General features: G+C 44.8%; 1 protein-coding gene and 1 pseudogene across 3 annotated transcripts in view; one reads left to right on the forward strand and one right to left on the reverse strand.

The window, feature by feature from the left end:
- Positions 1 to 4,692: 4,692 nt before the first annotated feature.
- Positions 4,693 to 20,209, reverse strand: part of LOC147602967 (transcription coactivator) — a 58,995-nt gene continuing 43,478 nt past the window's right edge. Inside the window, exons 1-6 of one of the 3 annotated variants that reach the window (XM_086797268.1) lie at positions 8,643 to 8,787; positions 8,301 to 8,367; positions 8,012 to 8,056; positions 5,947 to 7,860; positions 5,643 to 5,859; positions 4,693 to 5,399 (exon numbers count right to left, since the gene is read on the reverse strand). In XM_086797268.1, coding sequence (XP_086653394.1) covers positions 4,830 to 5,399; positions 5,643 to 5,859; positions 5,947 to 7,860; positions 8,012 to 8,056; positions 8,301 to 8,367; positions 8,643 to 8,772 — 2,943 coding nt within the window. In that variant the 5' untranslated portion in view covers positions 8,773 to 8,787 and the 3' untranslated portion in view covers positions 4,693 to 4,829. Of the gene's footprint in view, positions 5,400 to 5,642; positions 5,860 to 5,946; positions 7,861 to 8,011; positions 8,057 to 8,300; positions 8,368 to 8,544; positions 8,564 to 8,642; positions 8,788 to 20,209 lie in introns of those variants that run through there. The other 2 variants (XM_086797269.1, XM_086797267.1) reach the window with 2 other exon arrangements.
- On the forward strand, positions 13,069 to 14,798 carry LOC147602968 (uncharacterized; annotated as a pseudogene).

Genomic DNA, 20,209 nt, shown 5'->3' on the forward strand with positions numbered 1-20,209 from the left:
ACAAGGCTAAAATAAAAGAAGTGGAGGCTCTAGCCAATAAGAAGAGACGTCTTGTCAAGGAAGACAAAACCAAAGCCAAGACGGAGACTGAAGAAGGGGCTCATATGAAGAGGAAGAATAATAAGGTTAGGAGAAGGCACATCACTATGGAGGATTTCTCTCTAGGGAGGAAAGGCGAAGAGCCATACAATCTATGTAACGACTTAAAGAACATCAAGGTAAATATCATGTTGCCACAACTTTTGGGTATGACTTCTTCTCTTAGGAGGGAGACGTCTAAATTATCGAGTGTCAGAAAGAGGAAAGAAAAGGTTAGAGGATTGGAAATTAAAGGGACTAGTAAGGAAAAGGAAGTTGGAAAGAATAAACATGGGTTGATTGATGTAGTGCCAATAGTTGATGTGCATGTAAATGACATATGGGTATCAGGAGTGTTAATTGATAGGGGTGCATAAATTAATGTTTTGACTAAAGAAACCATGGAGAGCGTAGGGTTAGAATGTGATGTGAAGCAAATGCAACCAATAAGGAAATTGGATACTTAGAAGGTTCAAACCCTTGGTGGTATCAATAAAGTCAATGGAGGTTGAAATAGGGGGTATCACTTCTACTCTACCTTTTCATGCAATTACTCTTAATGTTACTCAAAGATGGGGACGAAGGGATTTCCTCATTGGTGACAAAAGAATCAAATACAACAATCCTCTACATCTTCCTCTAGCAATGATGGGAGTTCTTCGGAAGCTCAGGGGGATTCTTCTTCTAGGTATGACTCCAAATCTGACTTTGATTATAGTAATGTGGAGTGTTATGGAATTTATTTGTATTCTCACCAAAGAGAAGTAATGACCACTTTTGAAAGAAAGGAAGATGTATGATAAGATGCTTTCATAAGATCTTTCTCATCACGAGAAAGAAGAGCATGTGAATGCATTTGAATGTTTTCCTAGACTTTTTGCCCCCAAGTATGAGATTCTCCAAGGGGCACTAAAGGGGCTGAGCATCATTTCAATCTCAAGGAAGGTTCTAAACATGTGGTTCAAAAGTTGAGAAGTTGGGGCTTTGTTCAAGGTGAAGCCTTGAAGATGGAGATTAACAAGATTTCAAATGCATGTTATTTTTTCAAAGGAAATTCTGAGTGGGGTTTAGTGGCAGTTGTCCCCAAACAAAAGGTGGTAAGTGGAGGATTTGTATCAACTTCAAACCACTCAATGCTTGCACAAAGAGGGACCATTCTCCTTTGCCATTTCAAAATGAGATTTTAGATGAAGTTGCTAGGTATGAAAGGCATATTGTGTGATGTCTTCAATTATTATTTTAAAATCCGTATTGTGGAGGAACATCAAAACAAAACCACTTTTGTAACACCTGGGAGCACCTTTTCTTATAGGGTGATGTCCTTTGGATGCTACTACTTCCACTTTTCAATGGTGCATGAACTAGATCTTTCAGCCATATTTGGGTAAGTTTATCAGAGTGTTTCTCGAGTACTTTTGTGTTTATAGTGCAATTCTAACTCAGAGAGAAAAGATTTACCTTGCTTCAAAAGGGCTAGATGATGCCTTGGGATTAAGTGTCACATTGGGGAGAAGAAAGCCATTTTGTTGGGATATGTAGTATCACAAGAGGGTATAGCAATGGATCTGAATAAAGTTTGAGCAGTCTTCTCAAGATCCTAGGAGCAGTATTAGCTAGTTTCAAATTTGTGGATGATCTTCACCCCTATAAACGGAATGTGGTCTCCTTGGACACTCATGTTGCATATGTCCCAATTGATGACAATAGTAACACTCACCTACAGAAATAGGATGAGGTTTCAAGAGGCCTTACCTAACCCTGAAGCTGCACCAACAAGTGTAGTTTAAGATAAGCAAACTTCTTGGTGAGTCTATTAAGAGTAGCTTCGGTCATCGGTGAAATTTTATGAGGTTGCACAAGAACTACTTCAGGTTGACCAGTAGAAGGTTGAGGTCTACTCACTTCTGGCAAAGTCTTTAAAAGCTCACCCATTGAACCTTCTAGTAAAATATTCTTCTCCTTTGCTTCTGCCAAAGCCATAGCACTCTTATAGGACATTGCGTCCTTTGATTTACCCTTAATCTGGAGGTAAGGATCTAAGGAATCCTGGTCAAATTCAAGTGTTTGAGAGCCTCCAGTGGACCCTGTGCTCCTCCTTTACCTTCCGAAGTCCTCAACCAAACCTCAAATAGTTCCCTCAAACAACATCAAACCTTATGTAAAAAGCAAGTGTCATTTCATTTGAACCTTTCCTGCAAGCTTCCACCTTCTGAAGCCAAACTCAACAAATTCTTGCTTCTCATATGTCTAAAAGTTCCCTCAACCAAGCCTTCCCATAATTGTGAAGCCAAACTCCACAAAGTCTTGCTTCTCATATTTGTTTAATAGTTCCCTCACCAAGCCTTCTCATAACTGGCCGAAACAGCATCAAACCTTGTGCAAAAAGCAAGCGCCGTTTCATTGGAAACTTTCCTGCAAGCTTCGACCTTCTGAAGCCAAACTCCCACAGATTCTTGCTTCTCATATTTGTCTCACAGTGCCCTCTTGAGCATAACCTAGTCCGTTTTCACTTCTTAAGAAAGACCTTCAAACCAAGTTGAGGCAGGACCATCAAGATAGAGGCGAAATTTCAGCCCATTCCCTTCTATCCCTAGCCTAACCTCTCTCAAACTGCTTTAAAAAATCACTAGCATTCTCTGCTTCAAATCCTGAAAACACTGAGCAAGCTATGTGGATTGTATACTAGTATAGAGTAATAAAAGTGTTAATGAGCACCCCACATCTCCACCAAAAATGGATATGTGGGGAAAAAAGTCCACTTACGTGAAGGGCTCCACATCCTTTTATAGAAGGGGCATTGAACCTAGCAAGTTGTCTTATCGGAGTGTTGTGGAACAAGAGAAGGAGAAAATCAGCTGATTATAAACCACACCTTTAGAGTAACACTACCGTCTTATCTGAGTGTTCCAATCCCACTAGACACACACCTTCACAGCCATATCCACGCCGTCAAGCATTTTCCTTTACCTAGTTATGCACACTCGTACCAATGGAGTTTCAAGTGTGCACACATCCATCTCATTGGTTCATCACAACAAGGCATATTTGCACATAATAACCTTGATCTAAATAATCCTTATACACCACATTGCACAAACTGATTAGCACATTTTGACCGACCTTGTATCGAAGATGTCCTTTGAAGTTGCCTCTCATTAATGCCGCAGCTGCTTGTACAATTCACACGTGTTTGTGCCCATACGCTTTAAACGTTCACTTGTGTTGGCTTGATCAACACTTAAGAACCTCTTGATGCTTGGCTATGATGGCAATTTTCTCCCCTAGGTTATGAAAGCCGCCACCATATTGGCTTCTGGACTTCACATGATCTCCCCTGTTGAGAGTTTGAGTAGCCTAATCTTTCCTCAAACCCATGGCTATCATAACCTTCTTGTCCTAGATCCTTTCTGAATGTACTTGCACTTTTGATGACCATATGCATACACCACATAAAACTCTACAAATACACTTCCAGAATATCTCTATACATCTATGCAGACCAACCTGTTCCTTATAAGTCTATTCTTGGGCTCGTTGCTATTGAGCACTTTTTGCTCTGAGATGCCACCCACGTTCCTACTACGGTTGCTGATAAACTGCTCAAAGGCACTCGACCTCCTCACCCTCTGAGAGCGAGCGTAAGCCTTCAGAGATGATGGAAGTCTGGTGAACAATTGGACTTCACTGCCATCATCCGGGGTGATGAACCCGAAGACCTTGGGGCTGTTGAATCGTTTGACCTTGCCGGCCTTCGTGCTACTGTCGGCAGTAAATGGCAATGAGGTAGTAACAGCAGCAAAGAGGGAAGGGAAGCAGAAGGAAAAGAAGTGGACAAGACGTCGATGGAGCCACTAACCCCAAGCTTTTCTTTTCTCCCCCGTTGATCATGAAGGTGGCGTCCCTATGAGCATGGCGGCCACCATCTTCATTAGCTCCTTCGATCTCTTGTTGATGCACAGGCTACCTCAAGGTTTTTTCAACCACCATATTGTTACCCTCGTGGGTCTGCCATACTCCACGTGCATGCAAAGTTCTATTAGTTATCTTGAGCATATTTGTCCACTTACCAAGAGGTCATTACATGATGATTACTGACTCCCCTTGTCAAGAGCTTGTTTCCATGCCGAAGTGCCTTCCAGAGCCCCAAATCTAGTGTTGTCTGGCTCAATGAGTCCTACGCGCGTGTGTCTTCCTCCTCTTTGATCTGTGTACATTTACCAACCAAAAACAGAGCAAATCCAATCCACAAGCTCCAAACATCAAATATTTACACTGCAAAAACCTTGTTGACATAGTAAATAAATCCGTCACCATATATTTGCCACTTTCTCATGATCTCACCTTTTGGATGGACGGCTAAGGCATATGCAATGAGCTCTGTCAAGCTATGATGAGATAGAAAGAAAAAGTTTGACAGTACGATTTGCAACAAGATCAATACTTGTTTCCCCATTCTATCTTTTTAACATATTGACCATCTATATACCAAGTTTAGTGCAAAAGCCTTCTCTCTCAAGGAGGATTGCAAAGCGATTCTCCGAGCTTCAAGAATTCCCTTTCAATCATTACCCTTTCACCTTCCAACAATTATATACGTATCAATGCAAGATATAATTTTGATACAAACCAGATACATGTCATGTTTATAGATAAAAAGGTCTTTATTTTTTTATCAATGGATTTTTGCATGGGACATAAATGCACCAGCAGTGAGATATTGCCTCGTTTCAATCCAAGAGGGCTGCCTACCATTAGCCTTTGTGAGAGGCTTTCTTTTTCTTTCTGTTTTTCTGGAGCAATGGGGGCTTAGTGCATTGCATACAGTACCAATCTTGGACAGGAATTTCATCAAGGGGGGGCTTGCAGCAGTCTATGTGCATTGCAATACCACATCCACTTCCATTGTCGTCTCCACAAAGGAGCATTACATCCTCTCGGTCTGACAGGCCGCATGCAGAGCAGCGAATCTCCTCACCTCCACAGCCTTCACCATTATCATCATTACATGCCTTCCTGTCTCTTCTTTCAGCACCCGATTCACTGGCTTTTAGACGTGCCACTATCTTTTGAACTGCTTCATGGGTATCATAAAGCACATGCCTATCTAGGGAGGAAGTCGGTTTGCATACAAAATCCACGAAGAAGTCTGTGGTCACACAAGCCAGGCTATGGTTGAAGAACTCCTGGATCCAGTGATCATTCTTAGGAGTGCCAGGGTTCACAATCGCGAAGTCAACTTTGGAAGCAAGGAAACGAGTGTAAGGTGGAGATGTTGCCACAAGGTCAGCTCCACCTGCTCTGATGGCCCGTCGCAATGTGTCCTGAATAAAACACATGGTTCAGAAGTCACAACAGGCTTGGAAAAACCAGTGAGAGGGTGTGGGTGATGGGTGTTGAAGGCCCAATGTATCCCGCATCCAACAACCCAGAGGCACTTGTTCTAATAAATGGGGATAAAGAACTGCATCTGCATGTAGAAGCACATGGTGACGCTGTTGGATTTAAACTACTTACTTAACATGTTTTATAAAAAAATCTGCCTAGAAACGAAGTAGTAGGATTACCAGGGAGGGTATGATGCACTCCCCATAAAGGAGGATACGCAACCCTTCAAGGGCACAGCATCCTGTATTTTCCCGCAGTTCTCGCCACTTCCTTGGAGCCTCAAAGCTGATGGAGCCATCCTTGGTCATTCCTGATCCATGCCATTCATACTTCTTTTCATCCAAAAAAAAACCCGCATCACTGCTGTCTTTCAAATACTCTTCTCGAAGTATCCATCTGACATAGCACATTCCAGTATGCACAGTGAGTTGCACAACACAAGAACAGGGGAGAGCATCCAAAAAACAAGATACTGAAGTTCACCTTCCAGCTGCAGCTGCTGCAAACAATTTCTCTGTGCGGCGGAGTTGGCCAGCTATGACTAGATGGGTTGTTTGATGAGACCACTGGTGCGAGTCCCTGCAAAGCCTACCTCCAAGCCTTTTCACAAGAGCTTGAAGAGGCCTTGTTTCTTGCCGGTGTCCACTCAAAGCAAAGAGCCTGGTGCTTGAGGTCTTTGGAAGCATATTCTTCGGGCATGCCATCATTTCATGTGAGTTTCTCACCGTGAGAGCATCATCAGATGTTTTGGACACAACTTTGGGGTCATGCCCCTGACTCACAACAGCATTCTCTTTATCTAGAACCATCCTTTCTGCAGCCAGGTGACTAGTTTTCTCTTGACCTTGTAAGGCAGGTTTCTTTGAAAGTGCCCCCTGTTTCTTACTGCCTTCCACCTTACCTTGTTTCTTTGCAGGCTGACCCAACTTTCCTTTGTGATGCACCGCTGCCTTGCAATCCTGTTCAATACGAAGACCACCTGTTTCTCCTGCTTTCTTTTGACTGGCCTTTTCATCCTCAGTGCCCCTTTTCTTACCTTGTGTGTTCTTCTTGTCTGCTTCTTTTCCAAGATGGCTTCTCTTTGTTGCATAAATAAGTTCTTTTTCTAAATTGCTCACAGATAAGGTGTCCTTGGCAGGAGAGTTAACTGCAACTATTTTTCCAGGTGAGAAATGTCCAGGATTGGAATCCGTGCCTACAATTTTTGCTTGCATTTTCAACCTAATACTCCGTGCAGAGTTCTTTTGACAGTCTTGTTTCTGTTGAATTATCACTTCTTTAGACTTCTTGTCTGGAATCACAGAACTGCAGCCCGGTTGCAGACCACCACCTTCATGTTCCTTGGATAAGGTGCAGTTCGAAGGCGAATAGATGGTATGCAGTCTCTTGGCCCTGGATATATGTGGTGGAGAGGAGTCCTTTACCATACTTTCTAGACAAGCATTCTCATCTGTGGTTCCCCCCTCGTTATTATTCAAGAAATCTGTGTCAACTGGAGTCTTAGAGACAAAGTCCTTTACCAAGACATTGCTATGTTCTTGCATTTCATTAACCTTGACAGAGGAAGGTGTTACAGTACTCTGAAGCTGTGCTGGAGGGGTGTTTATACCTGTTCTTTCCACTTGCATCTGACAAGCAATTTCATTGCATGTTCTCCTTTGAAGATTTGGGCTACCTTGCCTTTTGGTATCCTCCTTCAAACCTGGACTAATGGAATTAAACTCCATTTTTGAGGTATTCACATGTTCTTTGGCAGGTGACATAAACTTGTGAATCTTGTCAGCCTTGCATGAGGAGCCTACCTCAGCACTTTCCCCTTGCATCTCACAAACAGCTCCATTTGCAGAGTTTATCTCACTGTCTCGCCTACGTTGACAGTTTGCTTCTCGACTCAGGCCACAATTCTCATCTGCACTCAATGAAACCTTGTGTCTTTTGGAACTGCTTGCCATCTCATGGGAGCCAACTGCTTTCATTTTTCTGGTCCTTGAAAACTGTGCAGGAGTCAAGTCTGCATCCCCTCTTTCCACCTGCATCTCACAAACGATGGCATCCTCAGTGCTCCGCTTTTGATGGTCTTCAACAGCTCTAACTGGTGTATCCTTCTTTGGGCTAACAAAAGTAGAATCCTTTTCTGCATCATTTCCATGCTCTTTGGATAAGATCAACTTTAGAGGGGAGTGCACACCATCTTTTTTCCCATCCACGAAGACATGTTCAGGGATAGAGTCCACATCAATTTTTTCCACTTGCATATGGGATATCACCTCCTTTGCTACTTCGAGACATGTAGCAACTGTGCCAGTCGAAACCTTATGACTAGCTGATCTTACTTTAGCGTTCTCGTCATCCTCTGAATCTTTTGCCTCCGCCTCTAACAGCTCCATTTCCAGACCACTAAAACAAGTTTTTCAAGACAAAATTGGCCATGCTAAGAAGACAAGTTGTATTGAGGTTATGAGAGGGCAAAAAATACCAAGAAATTTGCCTTTTCTGTGCACCTAACTAAAGAAGGAAGAAATCCAACCACAACCTTAAATGGTTTTACCTCTTCAAGTAGTCTTCTTCTGACAGGAGAGCCCATGTCCTCAAGCTGCACAACAATGAGAGACGCTTAGTAAAAGATTTGATTACTGGTGGAAGAATCCTCAGGATGCCCATGTCAAATTCTTTCGTGGGCGTAGGCTGCCAGTGTGTGCTCTAAAGCCTACGTAGGTATTACATAGCACAAATCAGTATCATAAGATACAGAAGACGGACTATTTCCACTGCTTCGTATACGTGTCACAAACATGCTTCTTAGACACATCTTGTTTAATCCGAGTTGCACATCTTACCAGTCCTCGAGCCATTGATGATTTACCAATTTAAGACCAAGCTGTTTCGCCAGATTAAACTTTTCACCTGCAGTTCGTGTGTTCAGGTGAGGATTCAGCAATCTCTCTCTCTCTCTCTCTCTCTCTCTCTCTCTCTCTCTCTCTCAAATTAACATCAGTGGGGGACTAAGTTGCATGATGCTGAATTTAATCTTGGTATCTAATTGTGAGCCATAATTCATGCCTTCCCATTTGGAAACATTACCGTTTGGGAGCTGAATTCACAGTCAAGACAAACAACAAAAGCCTGAGATACAAACTAAGCTTTCCAAGATATTATTTCCCTATTCCAATTTTGCATACCCTTGTAAAGAAGAATAAAGTTGCCAATGCCGTAACTCTGGAAAGCCTTATGTGGCTGCAATTTATGTTGCCTCCCATTAGGACTTGTCAGAAATGCAAGAAATGTATCATATGGATGACGATTTTGCATGTATTTGGGTCAACTTGCAATCCGGGACAGCACATGCCTCTTCTGCCATCAAGGATGGATGTCTTATGAAGGGCAGTTAGGGATGGAAGAATGCCATGAATCTCTCTATGCAGGTCACTTGGATATTTTGCTAACAACACAAATGATTAAACTCTATGTACGTCATTGTAAAAAAGCTTCCAATTTGCTTCCCAATCAACCTTGGAAGAGCATTATCATGGACTTTATAGTGGATTTGCCACGGACAATCCAAGGAAATCATGCCATATGAATCATTGTGGACAAGTTTAGCAGCAAGCCCATGTCTTGCCAGCAGAGTAACAAGAAACGCTAGTTTCTTAGCCAAAAGTTGTAGAAACTCTATTTCTTGGGGGAAGTGGTTTCCGTTTCCTGATCTCACATGAGAATTCTCCCACAATTTTTCTTGGGTCAATCTTGATTTTCTCCAATTTTCCATTTTGTCATCATAAGGTTTGATCTATCCCAAAGTTCTCTATTTCTCTCAACTTTTTTCATCATTTCTATTTACATCTAATATATAATGTTAAAGACATGCCATTCTTAGTCATTTCTCTTTCATGGTTTCAAGTTGTTTCAGTTGCACAAACATCATCACTTATGTTGCCACATGTAGCTTTGTTTGCCAGTCAAGAAGACCATAAGGACAGCACATGGTTTGTATCTTTATCTCCCACATGTTCAACGTCATGGGATAGAGATCCCAAAACCACTAGTCTTTTCTCAAGAGCATTGTTTAACAATATGGATACAAATTTGAACTTCTGATCACCTTTTCATCCTCATACGGATGGCCTAAGTAAGGCTGCAAATTAGGATCGATTGAAATGCTATGACCAATCCTTCGCACAAAGGATAAGATCTTTGCTGCAAATGAGTATGTTAGGGACTTGGCCACTGTCCTTGCCTAGGTGCAGATAACCATACAACGGTCTTAGGATAATCACAAGAGAGCTGCAGACAAGCATACAAGGCAGATTGACATAAAGAAAAACACGAGGTTATAATAAAATTTGAAAAGACCCAACTCAAGAATAGGCATGGTAAGGCTTATATCCAAAGCTTTCTCCAAAAGTAGCATGGCCCTTTTAGGTGACTTAATAGAGCAATGAGGTTACTTTTTAAGCCAAAGCTGCTTTTCATGCCAATCTTTTAGAGAAGTATGTGGGACAAGAACCAATACAATCAGTAATGGAAGATCCACTAAAAATGTATAAGTTAGAAGTTGTTCTACAACCATAACAGATTGTGTTTCACAAAGAGAGCAAGCTTATAAATTGCAAGATTTACAAGCGCTACTAAGTGAAACTCAAAAAATCCAGCCATTGATGCTTACTAGATGGACAAAGAATACCCCAAAGATTATCCGCAGCTACTTCAGAATACTTGGAAGCATTTCAGTTGCACCAATTCGTGACATGGCATATCCCTCTGTAATTTATGGCCTAGTGCATAGTCACAGGGGACGGAAGGGACGGACGCTTGGAATGGCGGGACACCGAGTCAGGACGGAACAGGAACGGGGACGGCAGGGGACGGTCGGCGTCCCCCTGGAGGCGTCCCTCACAAGCGACGGGTACAGGGACGGCTGCAGGAGCGGGGACGACTGTGGGGGATGGCACTGTGGGGACAGCAGGGAGCCGTTGCGCGCTGTCCCGACTGTTTTTTGCCTGTTTTTTTTGCTATTTCTAGCCGTTATGGTCGTTTGGCGATGCCTTGAGGCTCGGCCCTTGCCTCTCTCTTGCCTTGGCCTTTAGGCTTGGGGCCTTGGGCCTTGGCCCTTGCCTCTCTCTCTCTCTCTTGCCCTTGCCTCTCTCTCTTGCCTATCTAATATCTATATAAAAAGGGATTTGACAAAATCCAAGAGCTCGAAGAGAGAACATCCAAGCAAGAGGCTGAGATTTCAGCCTTAAAGGAGCAACTAGTGGAGGCCAAATTGCATGCTAAAAGTCAAGCAGCTGAAATCTCAGCCCTCAAAAAGGAGTTGGAAGCCACTTCAAAAGGCAAGCTTGAGGATGGAAAATTTCAGCCCTCCTTTATTGAAGAGCTGAATACCATCAAGGAACAAATGACGATCATTCGAGAGGAGGAGGGGAACATAAAGAGAAGACATCTTCATGGTTGGAGGTGATCACAGAGACACAAAAGAAGATGGACGAGGCAAAGAAATGGATCGAGATCGCCAAGAAAGGGAAAGGTAAAGAATCGCCACCCATCCCCACTCCCACCATCATCAACGTGACCCTTGAAGATGAGCAAAGGAGGAAGACCCGGGCCTTACATGTACGAGTGTCGGTCTAAAAGACCGTGATGATGCGGAAGAGGAAACCAAGGAGCTCTTCTCTATGATGGGCATTGAAGCCACACACACAAAGGCATGGAGAGTGGGAAAGAAGAGAGAAGGTAGTGGCGAATCTTCTAAGGAGAGAGCACTTATCATTCGTTTCCCCTCCATGGAAGCGAACAAGGACTTCTTGAAGAGACATCCTACACTCAAGAAGACGGGAATATTTCTTGGAGATGACCTCACACTCTTGCAACTTGCCCACATGAAAGAAGTTATGCCCCAGATAAGGGCAGCCCGAGAGAAAGGGAAAGTGGCCTTCTATAGAGATGGTAGAGTGGTGATTATGGAGAGGCGCTCTTCATGACGGCGCGAGACCTATGGGACTACACTCAAAGTTGCTACTTGGAATTGTAATGGATCTCTACGCCTTGATGTAGCGGCTTTTGAGGATAGTTTCACTGGGAGGGACATCATCTTCTACTGTGAGACGCATCAGGCTCCTGGACAGTCCACGCCACATGTAAGTGGATACCGTTGGGAGACAGCTTGTAGACAGGAGACTCATTCCGAGCATAGAGGACGGGGCTCAGGAGGAGTGGAAGTATTGTTTAGAGAGGAGCTGCAGCCACTGATACATATAGTCCGCAGAGATGAGCAGGCTAGGTACATATGGGTTGGAATCAGGGCAGAGACGAGCAGATATCTCTACATCACTATATGCTATTTTGCTCCTAGTACATCAGTGTATGCATCACCTAGCGGGCAGTCTCCCTTTTCTATTTTGGATGATGACATTTGGGAGTTCTCCACGGATGGTGACATCATTCTCCTAGGGGACTTCAATGCCAGGACCGCCCATAACCAGACAGTATTTTATGATACCTCAAAGGAGATGTTGAGGGAGCTTGATGCTAGGGATATGGGCCTATCTAGACTCTCACAGGATGAGGAACATACAATGTATGGGCGGTATTTGATAGACATACAGTGTATGGGGACTGCACATGGATTGGCCATCCTGAATGGCCTACAGAGATTCCCGACAACGGGCGGTTTCACTAGCTTTCCACATCAGCATGGTGCTAGTACAGTGGACTATGTTATGGCTCAGCCCAGTCTCATTCCCTCTTTTCAAGATTTTATGGTAGGCACTAGGCCGGTTGGAGTAGTAGTGGATCATATTATATTGTCCTTCACTCTCACATTTAAGTTCAGCACCACTCCATTGGGACAAGTCTCCACACACACTCGTTATACCTTTACGAGGGAGACTGACACCGTGTACACAGATGAGATATACACACGCTTACGTGCCGAGGAGCCGGGACGGCCATTAGATGAGCTCACTCAGATATTGATAGAGACGCTTCATGCTGCAACATCAGAGGCATATCCCCATAGTCAGCCTACACGGAGACGATCTGGAAACATGACCCAGAACAGCTGGTATGATAAGGAGTGCAGAGAGATGAGGATCAGATTATAGAGAGGTGCTCATGGGTGTTACCACTCACAGATAGTCACGGATTACCTTCCGGTGCCTAGTGCGACGTAAGAAGAGGGCTTATCTTGCTCAGTTAGAGAGGTATTTGTATCAGTTATTTATGAGTTAGGACTCATGCGAGGCATGGAGACTATTCCATGAGCATTCACCATCACCAGCCATTACCTCCACAGAGATTTGGGGTGAGTATGCAGCATCCCTGTACACAGCACCAAGACAGCCGCCCCTGCCAGACCCATCGGAGCCATGCCCAGAGACATGTGCTTTCTTTACTGCTGAGATGGTAAGGAAAGCTATTGACCGGATGAGGACTGGGAGAGCATATGATCATGATGGTTTGGTAGCAGAGCACTTTATTCATGCCAGAGATATGCTTGCAGAGCTTATTGCTATGATGTTTAACCGAGCCATGTGTGAGGGTTTTCCTAAGACTTGGAATATGTCCACGATTGTGTCTATCTTCAAGTCAGGGGATCCCATGCTTCCTGGGAATTATCGTACCATCATGATTGGTCACACATTGGCTAGATTATACGCATCTATTCTTGAGCAGGAGTTGAGTAGATGGGCAGAGAGAGAGGGCATACGTGCATCAGGGCAGGCACGGTTCAGGAGAGGTTTCTCCACTCTTGACCATATCTTGACACTCAGAGCTATTATTGAGGAGGGCAAATTATATGGCAGGAGGATTTATTGTTGCTTTGTGGATTTCCGCAAAGCTTTTGACATAGTACCGAGAGCCAGACTGATGCGCAGACTACAGGAGATGGGAGTGCCCACAGAGCTGATTTGGGGAATCATGGTTTTATACAAGACAGTTGTGGGGCAGGTACGTACTACTCAGGGTATATCTGAGATGGTTCACTCCACTATTGGGGTGAAACAGGGCTACCCCCTTTCTCCCACCTTATTTGGGATGTATGTGGATGAGGTTTCGGACTATGTAGAGCGGGAGGGTGACAGAGGAGCACAGCTAGCAGGGACATGGATTCCGTTGTTAAGGTATGCTGATGATATTGTGCTGATCTCAGATTCTCCAGAGGGGATGCAGCGTCATTTGGATGCATTGCACACGTTTGCACAGGACAGTGGATTGTCTGTTAACCTTGGTAAAACCAAGGTGATGGTGTTTAACACCACAGCACAGTGGGTTAGGAGGTCAGTACCCACCTTTACATATGGTCAGGAGACAGTGGAGTATACAAATGCATAAACTTACCTCGGTGTGGTTTTTAGTGGCCCACTATTTTCCTTGAGGAGAGTAGCGGCAGAGACCAGATTGACCAGAGCTTATGCAGCATTGGGGAGACTACAGAGGATGTGTTTGCAGGTTCAGTTTCAGGAACCTCGAACAAAGCTCTGGCTCTTTGACACTTTGGTCACTTCAGCCATGTTGTATGGAGCGGAGATATGGGGACCCTTAGTGGATCACCACAGCCGAGCTGGTAGCACTGATGGATGGAGATGTATGGAGAGGCCCTTGGTTTCTATGATTTCCCGGATGATTAGGGCCAAGGCCTCCGTACCACATGATATTATCCGTGCAGAGATGGCTGCTCCCCCGTTGGTAGTAGAGGCACTCACTTGATCAGTCTCCTTTATACATAGCACTTGGGTTCTCCCTAGAGACAAATATGGTCGCTTAGCCTTGGAGTCTTCACGACAGTTGGCATCACAAGGAGACGGATCATGTTGGTATGCACAGATGACAGCTTGGTTCCAACTGCATGGCTTTAGTATGGACAGGCTACCTCCATTTAAGTACTCCCTGGATGCACCCTCCCTCTCTCTCACACGGGCAGAGATTACCACACTTATCAGGCAAGACTTGACTCATCTGGACACTAGAAGGACATGGATACACCCAACATACGAGCTTGGTACGAAGATGGCTTTCTATAGAGATCATCTTCTCCAGCTCACGGAGGATGGGTTTGTGATTAGACCCAACTACATGGATACTCATCTTTCTCATGTGGTACGGTGTGCTATTGGTTAGATGCACACATCCTCACACCAGCTAGAGATTGAGACTTGCAGATTCAGAGGAGTACCAGCTGAGGCCAAGATTTGCCAGTTGTACCAGATGGAGCCAGAGACAAAGTTACATTACATATGTCACTGTCCAATATATTATGAGATACGTGGCCGTTTTCACTGCCTGTTGAGAGAGGGTTTCGGACCACACTTTCCAAAATCATGAGATATCAGTATTAGAGATGCCTAGGATTTTACTTGCTGGAGCTGCGTAGACATAGAGAGGGTCTCTTGAGAGGGAGGATTACAGACTTCTTTCAACCAAACATTGAGCAGTCAGGCCAGCAGGCATTGCAGCTAGCCCTAGAGTATAGCCGCACCAGAGGTACACTGATTGATCGGGCTATAGAGCTAGGGTGGTCCAGGCGCCCCAAGATGAGAGGCCCATCCCGACACCGGCGGAGACTACAACAAAGGATCATGGCCATACTAGCATGGCATCGGAGACGTCCAGTCAGAGTACTCACCATGGAGGACATTGAGGATATCCGCCATCAACCGATGAGAGACATCTTTGAATAGTGATGTATATGATGCTTACCTTTGTTGCTGGAGTTTTCCTTCCTAGATGTTATCCATTAGTAGCTCCTAGTACCTTACTTTTCCTCATAGTTGTTGTTTCAGTTTCAGTTAGTTGTTTAGTTGTTTTAGCTTTTCTTACACAAACATTGTATCGGATCCACCAATTGTTGTAACCTTTTTGGTCTCATAGGTCATTTTGGCCTTTTGAGGACGTTAATATATCATTTCATCTCTCTCTCTCTCTCTCTCTCTCTCTCTCTCTCTCTCTCTCTCTCTCTCTCTCTCTCTCTCTCTCTCCCCAGTAGGTGCCAGTAGTATCATCTTTATTTTTCATTTTCTGGGTAGGTGCCAGTAGTATCATCTTTATTTTTCATTTTCTGGGTTTTTTTATCCAGACATTGTATCAGATCCACCATGATGTAACTTTTGGTCTCATAGGTCATTATGGCCTTTTGAAGACGTTAATATAACATTTCATTTCATTTCATTTCCCCCCCCCATGTTGAGTAGAAAAAATTTTTAAAAAAAGTATTTTTTGAGTGCCGTTCCCTCCCCCATCCCCGTCCGCCGTCCCTTGTGGCTATGGCCTAGTGATTCTCAGCTAGGGACCCTTGCGTCTGCACCTAGATCTAGATGGTAATGAAGATTCAAGCTCTTGAGAATGGGAGATTGTGTGAACGAGTTTTTGGATGCAATGTTTCGTGTGCCTGCTTGATGTGTGCGTGTTAGTCCAGCATGGGCTGGGGATGCCCTGAAATATCTCCTGCAAGGCCGTGTGAATGACCCTATTTGTTGACTTAATTTGTGGGTCTTTTGCTAGTGGTGTGTTTTTTCAAAGCCTTTGAATATTTGCTAGTTTATTGTACTCTAATGTGTATTTTTTTTGCAAATTCACATTTATTTAAAGGTTACATAGACACTTTGAAAGTTTGGCCCCTTATAGATGGGCAGCCTTTTTTTAAAAGGGGAGTGGCCACGCCTATGGGCAACCAAGTGCCCATGCAAGTGTCACACTTGGCACTCCCTTTTGTGCCAAGCATGCATGGCTAACCATATAACATTCTCTTGCCACTTTTGAGATTACATGAAAGAAAACCGTCACCTTATTGCAAGCGCCTATGCTCCCTTGCAGTGCAAAACCTCCCGCCATCCCTTGTTCATCTCCTCCACCATCTATGTGCTAAAGAAAGGGAAGACTCTTTAACCAACTCTCCTGATGGCTATGAAGAATCCACCAACAACACTCCACCACTAGAATTGGGCTTACCCATTGGAACATGTATGAGGCATGGGTGAGCACAATCCTTGCCCTTCGGCCTCTGATCTTGCTAGGTCTCAAACCTGGAACTCTCGTGCCATGACCACTCTATCCAAACGGGAGGACACATTTGCCAAAAGAGCCTTATGGTTGTCTATGGACACCTTCGCACTAAGAAGTCAATCGGTGATCTATGAATCCATGACGAGTAGCTCGAAACCAGGGATAAAGAATGATGGTGAAGTTTGGAGCCTTTTGCACTGAGAAAGGGTGGGTGATATAAGGCGGCAGCCCTATACCAAAAATACCAAGAAGAACCCAAATAGTGATTTTTCCCAAAACCGGGCTTGTACATTCCCGGAACCTAGGGGCTCTACCCATCCAAGCAATTGTTAGCATATTCATCCCCATATTCTGCCCATATTTGATGCCTTTTATGGCCCTTGGTTGTGGGTTGGCCACCCTTATTTTCTCCGATTTTTTCCCATTTTTTGGTATTTTTTCGAGTCAACCAAATTATTTGTCTGGTCGTCCAAGTTTGTTGCTCCAGTTGGCCAGCCCCATATGACCTATATATAGCTGGGCTGGCCTCTCCCCCTTTCATTCATTCATTGCTTGAGGTGTGGTTCATGTGTTGACACACTCTCACTTTTTGTATCCTTCACTTATGGGACTATATTTGTCATGTGCACAGTGTGTATCTATCGTGTGCTACACGCACACAAGACTAGCTTCGAGGTTTGGGGAAGCTTGGAGCTAGGCAAGCTGATTGGCGAGCTGAGTTAGGGATAGACTAACGAGCGGGCACCCAAGTATGGACGGGCGAGCGCCCAAGTGTGGACGCCCGATGACCGGCCAAGAGCCTATAAAAGGGTGGCCAAGGTTAGTTAGAGTCTCGCATGTTTTGGGAGAGCTCTATGGTCTGGAGCCTAGATCTAGTGCAGACGTGCACCTGCTTTACGCAGCCGAGGCCGGCAGCAGTCTCGAGGCCCGCGAGGGTAGCTTCGTGGCGGTATGGGACGTCGCGAGGTAGAGATTGGTCGGTACGTCAACCTAGTTAGCTCAGCTCATGGCTCGATGGGGACAACCAAGATTGTGGGCTTGCCCACGGCTGTCATGGTTGGTGGGTGCTAAGTCAGGCCTGCACCCCCTTCTTGTTTATTTGTTTGTTTGAAGGTTTTGAGTCTCAAACCGGGAGCGTTCTACGAGGAGATCCTTTGGGGATTTGACAGTGGTATCAGAGCGTGCCTCGTGAACGAGCAAGTGGATAGGTAGAGAAGATGAGGTCGAAGAAAGGTATGTGTTCAAGAAGCTTGCTGTTTTGTTTATGCATGCTGCTGTTTTTTTTCAGATAGTATGTGCTTTTTCATCAAAGAATCCGTGATGAGGGTAGGGTTGTTTTGCTTTCCAAGAAGAAGGCTGAAGATGTTTGTGCAGTCGCATGAACAAGTCGTGAGAGGAAAAAAAAAAAACATGTTCGCTTTTGGTTGAACGAGAGAGAGAGAGAGAGAGAGAGAGAGAGAGAGAGAGAGAAAGAAAGATTTTATTAACGTCTTCCAAAAGACCGAACTCGGCCTATGAGACAAATCGGAGTACAGGTATGGGGTATCCTCTGTCATCCCAACAAAATGAAAAAGTACTGAATAAAAAAAGCTGAATCTGGGTGTGCAGGGGATGGAGCTCTACTACTAGGAGAATGCAAAGCAGCAAGCTATATGCATGGAGTATACAATCATGATATGCAACCTAGCTAGCTCCATCCTGTACCATACTGGGGGTATAAAATGGTATACATCAGTGAAGGGGGTGTCCACAGCTCCCTGAAGAACATGCCTAGGTGTGCTCTGAAGCGGGCCAGAGAGAGAGAGAGAGAGAACGCGAGAAGCGATCGTGGCAGTGCTGGTCGCGTGCAGGTCGTGGGCTACCAAACGTTGCAGGCGCAAGCGAGTACGCGCAGGCCTGTAGGCAACCAGGCCTACGCAGGCGGCCAGGCTGGTAGTCGGCCAGGCCTACGCAGGCGGCCAGCAGGCTGGCAGCCGGCCAGGCCTACGTAGGCGGCCAGCAGGCTGGCAGCCGGCTAGGCCTACGTAGGCAGGCTACGTAGGCAGGCGCCCAGGCCTACGCAAGCGGCCAGGCTGGCGGGCGCCGAGGCCTACGCAGCCAGGCGGCCAAGCCCAGGCGTAGGCTGGCACAGACCGGCGCAGGCCACCTGAGCGAACGCAGGCGCCGGCAACAGTGTAGGTGACGACAGCGTGTCAGGCAATGGTAGCAACGCATGAGGCAACGCTAATTCCAGGGGGAAAATAACCAATAAAAGCATCCCACCGATTGGGCTGTTTTCGTTTTTTCTTTTTAGATTAAACTTTTTTTTTAAAAGAGTTTAAAGGCCCTAAGGTTTAAAAGTGTTTTTTTTTAAGAAAATAGAATATATATATATATAAAAACACAAAAGCAAAAGCTCAAGTTACTTTTGGGGAAGGTTATATAAACCCCTTAAGTGGGCTTCTTGCCACACATCTCTCAAGTTTTCAAGCTCTCAAGCTCTCAAGTTCTCTCGCACTATTCTTATGCAAGATCGAATTTTCTCTCCACTTGCCCTCTTCAGGATGTCGACCCAACAATCCGAGTTGGAGTCCCTTGTCGAACGCGAAGGCTTGCCGGCTACGGAAGATACCGATGCCGATCTTTTGACAATTATGTGTCGAAATCAGATTTCCAAGAGTTCAAAGTAGCTCTCGAAGCTTCTTCTTCGAAACGTCAGGCACAAATCGCCACCCAGATGCAAGCTTTGCAGAACTCCATCTCTCTCTTGACCACTACCCTATCTACTCTTTTCGGGTATGGATACCTTGGCCTCTGCTTTAGGCCCCAACATTACTCCGGAACCGTTCACGAGGGCGAGCAAAAGCAGCGTACCAAGCAGATCGTGGACACTAGGCTACGTAAGTGGTAGGTCCATTTTCAGTTTCATCCATATGATGATGGAAAAAAGATCCAGTTAGCAGCAGGTTTCCTCTCAGGCAAAAGCTTTGCTTTGGTGGAAGGAACTCAACCCTAAGCCAACGACTTGGGCACAATTTGAAGACGTCTTCAAGAAGGAATTCCTCAAGAAAGAGGATGATTATGATGTTGTTGCCAAGTTTACCGCTTTGACCATGACCTCGCAGCACCTCACTTATGAGGTCTACCTCCAGAAGTTTAGGGACTTGCAGATGAAAGCTACAAAGATGGATCCCACTACTCTTTTGGGGTTCTTCGTAGCTGGTTTACCAGACTCACACCAAGGTTAAAAATAACAAATGCAAAACATTGGACGAAGCCATTCATTCAGCTCGTATCTATGATGATACAATGGTCTCTTCCAAGTCTAAACCCGTTACCGAGCAGGGGAACAAGCATAAAAGAAAGTTCTCGACACCAATGGCTAACACGACTGAAGGAAAGTCTTCGGACCAACCTTCGAAGAATTCCAGTTCCACACCAGCGAAGAAGAAATGACTCCTTAAGGCTTTGAAGCTCAAGAAGGAGGGACGTTGTTTCATCTGCGAAGAAAAAGGACACATGCGTAACGAGTGTCCGAAGCAAAAGGATGCAAAGACCAACGCAAGACCCAAGCCAAAGGCAGCTAACCAGTTGTCTTTGACAGGTACGTCAGTTACTGTACTTTCTCGCCCCAGTACATGTTCTGATTGTCTATTCAACTCTAAAGTTTTTGGCTTGCACGATCTTCTCCGAGTTTATGGAGAAGTGAATGGCCATAGAATCCACATTCTTCTAGACCCTAGCAACTCACACAATTTTGTTAACTACA

Source organism: Cibotium barometz, chromosome 65 (genome assembly GCF_041138505.1).
Source record: "Cibotium barometz isolate CiBa-2024 chromosome 65, ASM4113850v1, whole genome shotgun sequence".
In the NCBI taxonomy this organism is placed as follows: domain Eukaryota; kingdom Viridiplantae; phylum Streptophyta; class Polypodiopsida; order Cyatheales; family Cibotiaceae; genus Cibotium; species Cibotium barometz.